General features: G+C 39.7%; 1 protein-coding gene across 4 annotated transcripts in view; it reads right to left on the reverse strand.

Moving 5' to 3' along the window:
* CPQ (carboxypeptidase Q) overlaps window positions 1–12,791 on the reverse strand; it is a 163,725-nt gene that overhangs the window by 139,219 nt on the left and 11,715 nt on the right. For 3 of the 4 annotated variants that reach the window (XM_055705657.1, XM_055705656.1, XM_027814217.2), the window contains one exon: window positions 2,607–3,063. In XM_055705657.1, the coding sequence (XP_055561632.1) occupies window positions 2,607–3,033 (427 nt within the window). In that variant the 5' untranslated portion in view covers window positions 3,034–3,063. Of the gene's footprint in view, window positions 1–2,606; window positions 3,064–4,773; window positions 5,136–12,791 lie in introns of those variants that run through there. The other variant, XM_055705655.1, reaches the window with a different exon arrangement.

Consider the following 12,791-nt stretch of genomic DNA (forward strand, 5'->3'; position numbering starts at 1 on the left):
TTCGGGGATCACCTGCACAGTCCACTTTAGAGGCAGCTTTGAAGAGTGCATCTGCCCCTGAGCAGAACCCAGGCACCAATGATCAGATCATGGAGTTGACATCTGAAGCCAGTCCTCGGGCTTTAACGAGTCTCTCTGGCAAAGCTCAGCATGGCAACAGTAGATCTCCCTTGTTTGATCCCATACAGCAACAGCAGTGCAACGCCAGGAGAATCAGCATCAAGCATCTCACACTGAGTTGCATTATTTTGATTACAGGATGACTCACACTCTCACAGCTTCTTGGCTAAAACAAGACAGAACTGTCGATATTCCCTCTCTGAGGGAAATTTTTTAAATATTTCTGATGTGATTTAGAGCAGTTGTCTATCCCTTTTTCTCAGGGAATAGGGCATGGCGACAATTGCTGGTTAGAGCAGAAGGAGCGGATCTGGAAATGAATTCCTGAAAAGCAATGAGGCAGTGGTTTTAATAGTCTAACCACATATTTTTTATTCCATGCTTGGTATGACTGTGAGTTTTAGAACAGGCACTTCCCTGAGCAGCACACCTTGCAATTCTCTTGCCCAGAGAGGCTGGTGATGAGCAGCTCTCACCAGACATTTCCGTCAGCCAGGCGGTGGGTCCAGCGATTGGAAGAATGAGAGCCAAGAGCTCACCAGGAACCAGCTACCCCACATAGCCTTCTCAAGCATGAAAACCTGTAACAGCTTGCATAGAGCAAGATGAAACCAGCAGAAACTGTAACAGCCACAAACAGTAGGATAGATTTTAAGTCAGAGGGCAAGTAATTTAATCAAAATGATTCCACCAAGTGTGAGAAACTGCATGCTCTGCTGTGAAAGACCTCACCGCCATGCAGTCTTCTAGCACCAACACATACACCTCTTCATGGCAGATCTCAGAGGAAAGTAAAAGGTGAGGAAGAATACTGTGGATTTTTTAAACATTACTCAGTATAAACCAGCACTGGATAATACCATCTTAACTTCCAAGACATTACCAGCAACAGGTACTAGCCTGACCATTCAGTCATCAGTATACTAAGATCTTTACAGACAAAAAAGGAGGACACCATTAACCTCTATAAGCATTTTTTAACATGTAAATTCAGTATCTCTTTAAATCAAAAAAGGCAAACCTAGAAGTAAGACCAAGCACGTGCAAACCACTACCCAGCTGAGAAAGGGAAGTGAAAACCAGACTTCTCGGGATGTGAAGATGTGTTCATCAAGATGAAATTGCAGGTTCTCTTTGCAGGTTCAGTAACACTTGCACAGCACCAAAAAGGCCATTTTAATTTTACTTTCCTTTTTAGGAAGCTTGAAATAGGATTGGAAAGGACAGAAAAGAAGTTGTAGCTTTAACTTTTGCTGTAAATATTCCCCTACAAAAACACTAAGTCTTAGACATATCATGGGATAAACAGGTATCATTAATGGGATTAGTTGTTTGGGGTTTTAGGCATGTGTTTACTTTAGTAATATGATAGAAATACCTCAGACAAATTTACAATAGTGGTTTCCCAAACCAAGTAAGATTTATTTCAAATGTATCTTAAATTACGCAGTTTTACTTTGTTGTGTTTTGAAGGGCTGTATCATTTTTTCTAAACAAAACAGCTTTTATACATTATTTGTTTCATTTCAAACAGCTCACTATCACAAAAAATTATAATTAATAAAATATTTATAAGTATCATGTTACCTTTTATTTCCTAAACTGAATTTATTTTCTCATAAAGGAATAAGAATGCTTCTAAAGCGGTCTAGGAATAAGTCTATTGTTATTTATGGAAAGCAATCACAAACCAAGGTTGTCATCCAGCCTTTAAATAGCAATCTTGAGAGCCCCACATCAATGCGTACAAAAAGAGAATCCTAGAAATCATCTCATTTGCAAGCAAGCTAATCTTTTGGGGCTCAAAACACCTGAATTGTGCTGAGCCCAGCCAACGATCATTCCTGTTCTCTTAAGTAATGCATCACACATGGTCCACTAAAAGGCAACACACCAGTAATCGGCAAGTTTCAAAGACTTTTCCAAGATGATCATGAGACGAGGAAGGAAAGGACATGCAGATACCAATTGCCAAGCTTAGCGAGGGGCTGGCACTTTCCAAGTTCAGTGCAAGATTCTCTTCTTCCTGCTGTCCTGGTTTTTGCCAGAGTGAAGTACCGAGCTTGGCAGGACAGGGCACAGCAAGAAGAGCAGAAATCACCTGTCAACTGAACACCCCATGGAGAACTTCTGTGGCCAAAATTACAAAGAAGGGCTGGAAAACCCCAGATCACAAGAACAAGTCTCCCACTAACCTCAATGGAGGAGCAGAATCTCTGCAAACAAGGTTCAACAGTGTTAAACAAAATGGTATAGATTTAATGGGGTGTTCAGGAATCAACTCTAATTTTACAAGTCGGTTCAACCAAACTGCATCATTCACAACCATGTCATACAGAAAAGTTCCAGAAAAATAGCATTCTGTCTTGCAGAACTACTATAGCATGAAGAAAACTTCAGTTTGACCATTGAGAGAAGTTGTTTGGGGTATAATACCATTTGGCGTTAAAAAGCAAGAGATACTTAATTCCAAAATGAAAAGTTACCTTTTGGTGGAGTTGCAACACTGCTCCCAAGTCCCAGAACAGCAATGCTGTGATTCCTTGGTTCCAGCATCATTGCAAACTCTTCTCCTCTTTCCCAGTGTGGTACCTTCACAGGCTCCAGGTGCACATTTTCCAGCCTGTCTTCCTGCAGGGCACTGAACATATACTTGATGGCTGCATCTAGATTTTTTGAACCGCTGAGTCTAGGTCCTATGGTATCGGCAAAAACTGCTAATCTTTCATAAGATCTGTTCTGAGCTTTTCCGTGAACGGCAAGATCAATAATAGCTTTAGCAATATCACTATAGCCAGCTATCTCATTTTTAATGTCTTCCAATGTTTTTGGGTAACTGTCATCTCTTCTCAAAGATTTCCCAGGATACTGTGGTAATAAATTAATGAAAAATACTAAGAATATGTACTTCATTTTTTCTCTTTTTTCTTTTCCACAGATGGCCTGTTGGAGAGACAAAAAGGAAAAAAAAAAAAAAAGAGAGAGAACAGTATTAAAGAAAAAAAGTCATACAGCTATCAGCAACACTTTTTCTTATTTTCTTATTTGGATTGGCATACAGACCAAAATGAAATTAGTTTATAGTGAAAATGCTTTGATCAGAACTGGCAGGAAAGTAAACTCAACTTGGAGACACAATTATTGAAAGCAAATGAAAAAGATACTTAGACCACTGGACACAATCTTTGTTGTGGTCTTCAGAAACATCCCTGGAATGCTGCATCTCTTTAAATAATCACATCCTTCACTGAATCAAAACCCAGAGTTGCTGCTCCCATCCAGGAGGAGCTTTGCATCTCCTTTCTGTTAGGAGCACGATTTGCCAGAAATGCCAAATCAAATGTCTTCACGCAAAACATCTGGACAGAAACATATCTTAAACCATTCACGAATAAAAGTGCTTCTTAATATCTATCTTCATAATCAGGAAAGCACTTTTATTGCACTAGAAAGATGTCAGAGCAATTTAGATCCAGTGCCCCCAGGAAGAAAATATGAATTTCTATACTGCATAAATCCATGACCATTTCTTATTAACTGGTGTATCTCTGAAGGACTAAATTCAGCAGCATCATAGAGAGGTACAGCACCAGGGGTACTGATCCTGTGTTGAATACCAAGACTTAATGCTTAATAGTTTATCCATCTTATCATTAAAAGTTATAATTTTTAAGATACTACAAATTTTCAATCCCATAAAAGTGACAGGTTTTCTATACTATTAATTGAACTGACAAAAAAACCCCAAAAACCTGAAATCAGTTGGAGTAGTTGCAAAACTCTTCTATAACACTGGAAGTAAGATTACCCAAACCCAAGATATAAAGGTCTTCACCAAAGGAAATGTAATTGTCTCATTTTCCTTTGAATTTAAATCAGGCTGCAGTTTGGACGATAAAAATTAGCAATAGGAAATAAGACCTTTAAATCAGCTCTATAGCTGCAGCTGTTATGGGACTTGAAAAAACAGTAATTAGTTACACCCAAGTGAAGTGAAAATTACAACTAGCTCAAAAAAAATTTTGATTCAGCACTTTTGCCATTTTCATGGACTTTCATGGCAATACCTGTATTTTTGAAAAAGAAAGTAATTTGCCTCAAAAAACAGTAACATTAAAGGCAAATGTTAGCTTCTACTCTACAAAATATGTTTTACTTGGAAACAATTGTTCTACAAATAGCAAAGGACTTATTAATTGGCTAACAGGGATAAAATATGAGTAAATCAGACCTGCACAGCAGAATTATTACTAGATTTTGCTGTTAAGATTTCCACGCATCCTTCTTCTCAGTATGTATTTATTTAGTATTTCTGGAGAGCTATACTTTTCATTTTATAATCACTGACCTGAGGAATCATGACAATATACTTGTATTTTTGGTCTGTGATGTTAAATGCATAAGAGCCGGTACGAAGGTAGGGGGGAGGTATGAGTGTGTGTATGTATATACACATGTATTTGCATACATTATATCCACATATTATATTCACATGCAAAATAAAAAGAAAAATCCTCCTTTATTTTCAGACAATTGCACACTACAGGAGCTTTAGTTGAGCACTAATTCTCAGTCATTTTATGGAGTAGGCAAATTTCACAATAGCTAAATAGCTTTGTAAATCATAATACCAGAAGGGACTAGAGTACCTACCTCATCTGATTGCCACAGAACACTGATTGCAGGATATTCCTGAATTAACCTTGCACCACCAGAAGCCACACAGCAAACCAGCAGTTGAGCCAGCTCTTGAGAGAGTAAAGGTGAGGTTACACCAGTATTGTGCCTCTGGGAGTACATGCCACAGTTGTATTCAAAGCTTCTGCGAGCTGCATTCTGAATGATCTAAGCTAAGAAACCACCTTTCCACTTCTGTTTGTTACAAAGAACCAAAAATAGATGAACTCATTTTCTCAAGATGTTCATTCTGGACCATTTTCCAGCATTTGCTCAAAATAAATAAAGAAAAATAAGCCTCTGACATAATGAAGTTACCTTAATATACAAAGAATTCTGACATAGATCTAATATGTACCCTGTCTCATTTTGTTTCCTGTCCTCTCTTAGTTTCAGCATGTTTTTATTTCCACCAAGAAATCTTTATCTCAGTGTAGGTTGCAGGAACTACTCATTTGACTTCCCCTTGTTCAAGAAACATGCTGAGATAAACAAGAATCTGGGAAATTCAGATCTAAGTTAGGTAGATGCAGTTGCTACTTCTGATCTTTCTCCCATTATTCCCCCAAAGAAGCTTCACTGTAACAGTGGCAGAGTATGCTAGGAAAAGCTGAATTACACAGGCACTTAGAAGCACAGGTTCATCAATGGAAACAGAAGAGGCAACCCACACAATTTTTGTGAGAGCTTTCTGATCAGCTCCCAAGAAGGGGGGACGACCCACTAGGCATGCACTCATAAAAGGCCATCTGAAATGCTGGCTGTGTAATGCAGAATTAAGACACACAAAAGGTGAAAGGATTAAAACACATTTTTAGGATCCATAAACCAGATAAACCAGCAGAAGAATTGGGGGGTGGGGGGGGGGGGGTGGGGTGTCAGCACGGGGACGGACACCACCAAAAAAACCCAAACAACCCCCCTTAAAAACCACACGCACAAACGTTTTGGAGTCACCAAGCCCAGCTCACATCATAACCAGCACAAACTGGAGCCCTTCACAGGCCTTTACGGGTCTTTTCACGGGTCTTTTCACAAACAGCAAGTTAAACAATAGCTTTAGCAATATGAGAATATTAAGCTACCCTCCTTAACTATTCACATGTCCCCTAACCTTGAGATCGAGGCAGCAACAAATTCTTCACAGTGAAGTGTCATTTTCCCAAAAGAACAACAAAAATCATCTGTGATTTCATCTATGAATAAAAAATTTATCACACAGATATCTTCTCTCTTTGCAAGACAGGCAGGTCTTACACAACCAGGAACAGAAGACGGGTTATCTCAGGACACTAACAGAGAACTGCAAAATGCCTTTTATAGTCTGAGTTACTGTTTATTTGTGGTTATACTACACAGACAGTATTGGTGTATTTTTATTGCTATGCTCTGTACTTTCGCCATGTTCCTTCCCTTTGGACCAGTTAATTACATGCTCATAGACATCCTCTGCTAGACATCAGTAATTTTCTCAGGATGACCATGCTCATTCCCTGAGTTTTGCCAAGCTCATCCACAAACAAGCAAGCAAGATAAACTGATTTCTGCCATAAGACAAATTCTTGCTGACTGCAGTAAGACAACAACTTTGTAGAGTTAGGTTCAAAAACTTAAGGTTTGGGGTTTTGTTTAAGGGTTTGCAGAATCTACCAAAGCTGATACATTTAGTTATTAAACAGAAGGCACAGGGGGATTGTTTAATTAGCATTGGCCACCTCAAAGAGCCCCCCAGCTACCAACTTCATGCATTTTTTCAATGGAGAAATGCAACCACAGTTATCACACTGCCCGTAACGAAGACATACTTCCTTTGCTCTTTCTGGCCTCATTCAAAACCAGCAGCACCCTTACTCCAAAGGCTGCCCCAGAGGAGATGCATTCACAAGACAAACTTTCTCCAAGAACTTTCCACTAAACACTGAGAACATACATGTCTCTGCAGCTTTTATGGATGTAACATACTCCTGCCACGCACAGCATTTCACTAACTGCCACTGCATTCTAAGAGGAGTGTAACTGAATTCAAACCCTGGGAAAGGACAAAAGAATGGGAACGTAATTTATTGTGCTTTTCTTGAATAGTCCAGCATAATCTGTCCAAAAGTTAGCAGCATTCAGCAATAATTCCGTGCTAGGTAAAATAACGTCGTACTCACTTGGACTGCAGTACAAGAATCACTCCACTGCTAATTCAGGGAAAGAATAGCACATCTGTTGTCCCAGTCTCTGCAACATTATCACTCCAACAAATCATCTGGGAAAAGAGACTACTGATTTTTGCACATCTTGCTAATTAGGACTCAGCAAATGAACATCACAGTGCAAGCCAAATTAAAAAAAAATAACAGGACAGTCACAATTGTTTGATGTGTTTAATTATTCACTGAATTTCTTTATAAGTTTAGAGCAAAATGAGATAGGAAGAAAACACACTTTGAGGAAGTACAGTCCTTTCTCCCAGTCCTATTAATGCATCGCACTTCATGTCTCTTCAGTATAAATTAACCACTTTCTAAACTATGGATAAGAATCTGGGATTCCCCTTGCCCTTCCAGGAAGCAAGGATGCTCTTTAGAGGGTTACAATCCCTCTACTTTATTCCTCTGACCCTGTAAATGTCGCATGCATGGGAAGGACACAGAATGGTGCCATTTCGATTTTGCTTGCAGCCTCATGTGTAGGGTATTCTCCTAAAAAGTGAAGCTCTCAAGATCATATGAAACCTGCAACTCCCACCTTTCACTTCTTCAAGGGGACTTCTAATCACTAACATAACAAAGCAAAAAGTGGGAGCCACCATTGCTCCTCTCCCCATTTTGAGCAGAACTGAAAGCCATTCACATATTACACACTGCATGTTTATGCCAGATGAATCTGGCCTCTTCAGAAATTTCAGCAGGGCTCAGGGCTTAACCACCTCCAGCTTAAAGGGCTACACAGGCTCTCAGCTTTCCAGGATGCAAGAGTACACTTAGGAACCGTGGAAACTCTGTGGTCCAAAATGAGGATAAAGCTAAAAGGCAGTAATGTAAAACAGTTCCAGTTCTTTTAGCTTCAGGTGAAGTGGATAGGGGGCATCCAGCCAAGGCCATACCTGGATCCATATACAGAAGGAAGGATGTGGTCTGAATATACTCCATAGAAGAAAAAGATTTCTTCCTGCAAAATCCTAGCAGAACATTTCAAACGGGAAATCTGGAGCACAGAAGATGTACCCTTGGTGGGGGAAGATGAGGTTAGGGAGCACTTCAACAAGCTGGACATACGTAAATCCATGGGGCCTGATAGGTTGCACCCACAAATGCTGGGAGAGTTGGTTGATGTCACTGTGAGGCCACTCTCAATTATATTTGAAAGGTCATGTCACTCCTGCTTTCAAGAGGTAAGATGTAGGGAACTAGAAGCCAGTCAATGTCACCTCAATCCCTGGCAAGGTGACAGGAGAAAATCCTCCTGGAAATTATTTCCAAACTTATGAAGGACAAGACGGTGACTCAGAATAGTTAACGTGGATTTACCAAAGGGTAATCATGGTTAATCAGCCTGACAGCCTTCTAGGACAAAACTACTGGCTTTGTAGATGAGGGGAGAGCAGTGGATGTTGTTAGCCTTGACACTAATAAGGCATTCAACAGTCTCCCATAAGGTCTTAAGGAAGCTGATGAAGCATGAACTGGATGAGCTGACAGCAAGGTGGATCAAAAACCAACTAACAAACAAGCTCAGAGTGTTTTGATTATTCGTATGACATCTAGTGGGGAGCCAGTAACTACTGGTGTCCCCTAGAAGCCAGTACTTGGTCCGATACTCTTCAATATTTCCATTAACGATCTGGATGCTTGGACAGCATGCAGCTTCAACAGACTTGCAGGTGATACAAAGTTAGGAGGAGTGGCTGTACACACAATGGTTGTGCTGCCCCTCAGAGTGAATGGAGAAACAGCCAGGCATGAACCTTATGAAGTTCAACAAGAGGAAATGAAAAGATCTACATCTGGGGAAGACCTGTCCCCATGCACAGAGATAGGCTGGGGCCACCCAGCTGGAAAGCAGCTTGGCAGAGAAAGAGCGTGGGGTCTCGGTGGACAAGCTGAGCATGAGTCAGCAACGCAACCTCATGGCAAGGCCAGCAGCCTGGTGGGATGCACATTAGGAAGAGCGTTGCTAGCTGGTGGGGGGAGGTGATCTTTCACCTCTACTCAGCACTGGTGAGGCCACACCTGGAGTATTTGTCCATTTCTGGACTCCACAGTGCAAAAGAGACATACTAGAGTCCAAGAAAGGGCCATGAAGATAATTAAGGGACTGGAGTACCTATCCTGAGGAGAAGCTGAGAGAGCTGTGACTGTTCTGCCTGCAGAAGAAAAAACTCAGGAGGGGTTTCATCAATGGGTATAAATAGCTGATGGGAAGGAAAGAAGATGACAGAGCTGGGCTCTTCTCAGTGGTGCCCACCAACAGAACAAGAAGCAGTGGGCACAAACTGAAACATATGAAATTCCATCTGAACACAAGAATCCACTTTTTAACTGTAAGGGTGCTCAAACACTGGAACAGGTTGCCCAGAGAGACTGTAAAGCATCCATATGAGGAGATATTCCAAAGCTGACTGTGCACAGGTCTGGGCAACCTGCCACAGCTGACCCTGCTTAAACAGTGGGTTTGGACTAGATGAGCTCAAAAGATGTCTTCCAACCTCAATGTGTGATTCAGAATATAAAAAGAAGCCATAAACACAAGCTGAAAAGATTTAAAAAATCAAGGGAGACAGGTTCTAGGTCTCCCTTGCAGAAGAAAATGATAAATTAAAGGCAGAAAAAAGTGTTTTCCACCTCCAATGAGTATGAAAGAGAATAAAATGTACAGCACAATGCTATGTTGGTAGTGCAATGTTTAATAGTAGCTAAACAGCTACTTTAAGGATGCTTCCACCTATGTCCTGATCCATTCGTATGTAGATAACTACTGTCTTTGATGCTAAAGGGCAAGATCATTGGGATCTTATATAAGGGCACCATAAAAGATGAAAAGAGCTTTAGCATACCTATATCTGTGTGTGTATATATATATATATATATATATACAGATATAGCATATCTGTAACAAGGCTAACTGGTGTTACCACCATTAAAATCATTACAACACAAATTACCTAAATGTAACAGATGGAGAAGAATGAGAGAAAAAGGATAAAAAAAAAATCTCAGATGAGAACACTGTCTACAGCAATCAGATAACTGAAAGAGGAGCAAAGGGAACAGAAATAGAATAAACAAAGCTAGAGCAATGCTTCTTCTCCAGTGTGGCAAAGTTTTCCCAAAATCCCAGTTGAAAATACAGACAAAAGAATACAGAGAGTTCACAAAAGTCATGGTTATGGGAAATGAGGAAAGAAAACAATAAATTGAGGATATTAACCACTTAATTGCTAGAGATCTGCTAAATCTGCAGAGTATCTATAAGTTTCCTAACCATGTACCATTTGATTTTCCTCCAAGGAATGTAGGAAACCTTGAAATCACACAGTGGTTTTGATAACATGAGAATAGACTGAAAAGCCCCAGGGTAACAAACTCACATGCTGCAAAGTGATGTCTGATACACTTAATAGCATCTGAAAGAAAGTTTGTTGTGACAGCTGTGGAGTAGGATAGCTGGAAGGCTAGGTGGACTTGCAAAATGAGGAGGAGATTTCTGCCTAAAAATAAAGTCATCGAGTTTTTCCATCACTAAGATAGATAAGGGAAGTGGGGAAGAAAGCTTTATGATCTTGAAGAGTGAAGCAGAAAAGTAGACATTCCTCAAAGACTGCTTTCCAGCATTGTCAATATTCCTTATCTGGGAGAACACTTAATCAGTTGAAAAATCTTGGCTTTGGGAACACTCACAGTCAAAGTTATCATTTACATTACATTACATTTACTTAAGATGAGCCTTTTAACATCTAAAGCTAAGAAAAAGATGAGTACATCACAATATCGATACAAGACTTTGAATACAATACAAAATCTTACTACTTGGACCAAAAAGTCTAAAACTCCAAAGGGAACACCTGAGCTGCATTACCTTTACCAACTTCAGAAGAACTATCTTAATTTGCTACAACTGAAGATAATGTCCTGAAATCCTTGACAAGATAAGTGTGACCTAGTAGTGTATGACCATATACACCCAGGTAGTGATACTGACTTATGTGGACAGTGTAAGAAATGAAATGTTTAAAGAAGACTACGGATTAAACCAGAGAAAGTCCAAACGTCCCCAGAGATACTGCACACATAGCTCCCCATTTGGCAAAAGGAAAATTTAACGGCCTATTTATACTCTGTATAGTGCAAGTACTGTAGCTTAACATAGGAAGGAAGCGGTGGAAGGAACCACACTTTTTCTTCACCTCCAAGCCTCAGAATAGTAACAGGCTATCTTAATATAATCTTATTCAGTAACTGCTTCTAAACCGGATGGCACTAATCCTGAAGAATCACACCATAATCCATGTGCAGAGTACTGTATCAGCAAAGCTACAGAAACACTAGTCTGCTACTTCCCTAAGAAGCAGTGACGGCCAAGACAAAAACTAAGTTTAAAAAAATAAAAAAAATAAAAATAAGACATTACCACTGAGCAATGCTTAGGCCATGTAGCAGCTGATATTACCCTTAACGAGCATTCAAAATACAAAGAGTTCTCAAAAGGAGTACATTATCTTTTCAGATGCAAAAGATGGGAATTCAGTGGGATTTTTAGATGAGAACAACTGAACAGAACAGAAATATTTAATGAAAGGAAGGCAGTTAGGAAACAATGACACCGAAATACACAATGTTGTTCATATTACAATGAATGCCAAAGTACATAGCTAATGCCAACTGATGGCATTGAAAGACAGCTTGGGGGAGGGTGCAAAAGATTATTTTGGACAATTAAATCAAAACATAACAGAACAGAGCTGCATTTATCTGCTATTCTGATGCTCAACTTCAGTGACACCTCCTTCAAGTCTGCAACTATTGCTCTAGTGTGAAAAAAAAGACAAGTTGCCTTCAGATGTAGAAATACTATGAAAACTATGAAAAAAATAAATATATTCACACACACACACTCTGAGACAAAACATTAATGGCCTCTTACTAATTTAAGGAACCTTTCTTGACTGTAAAGGCCCTTGGGATAGACACATATCTTTGCACTAAAAACACACATAATATAGACACAACCGCACCTTTTTCTTTTAGCATTACCAACACGAGAAAAGCACACCCTTTTTATTAAGGCAATATAATCACAGAAATCTTTTACAAATTCTTCTGTATTTTCTGTACTTTCTTATGTGAGCTGATGAATTATGCTATAGAAAAGAATTAAATACCCAAGAGAGAGAAACAAGAGGCGCAAATTAAGGGGCACTTAAGAATTGCCAGCAAGGCCCCATACTTAAACATCTATCACCCAAAATTCTAAACTAAAACACGTTCAACAAGACATCTTGTATGCTGTTATTTAGTTAAATTATTCCCACAATTCTGATGCTAAATATTTTCTTTTCAAGTTTTTATTGAAAGACTAGCAGCTGCATCTGGCCAAAGGATGAAACCTATCGTCATACCAGGAGAAAGCCTAAAACAGAAAGTATGAGCTATGAGCAAATGATCAATCCATATCCCTGGATAGCAAGAGCTGCTAAAGTTGATGGATGGATATTGTAACAGGAGCAAACCAAGTTTCATTAGCAATAGTCAGCGCAGGGCTGTTCTTGTCACAGGTTGGGTCTGCTAGGCCTTTGAAAGCCGAAAAGGAATCAAATTGCCAAGTATCTGGCACCTGCAGGCACTTCTTGGTGCTCCTCCAAGCAGCGTTCCAGCAGAAGGCTGTTCAACCCTACTGAACACATGTATGCTTTATGTTGCTCCAGATTTTGGCCAGAAAGTACAAATACTTTGACGTCTCCTTCCAACAATTAAATCTGTTTTAAAGGTGTCTATATGTTATTAACG

Source organism: Falco cherrug, chromosome 3 (assembly GCF_023634085.1).
Source record: "Falco cherrug isolate bFalChe1 chromosome 3, bFalChe1.pri, whole genome shotgun sequence".
Lineage (NCBI taxonomy): Eukaryota > Metazoa > Chordata > Aves > Falconiformes > Falconidae > Falco > Falco cherrug.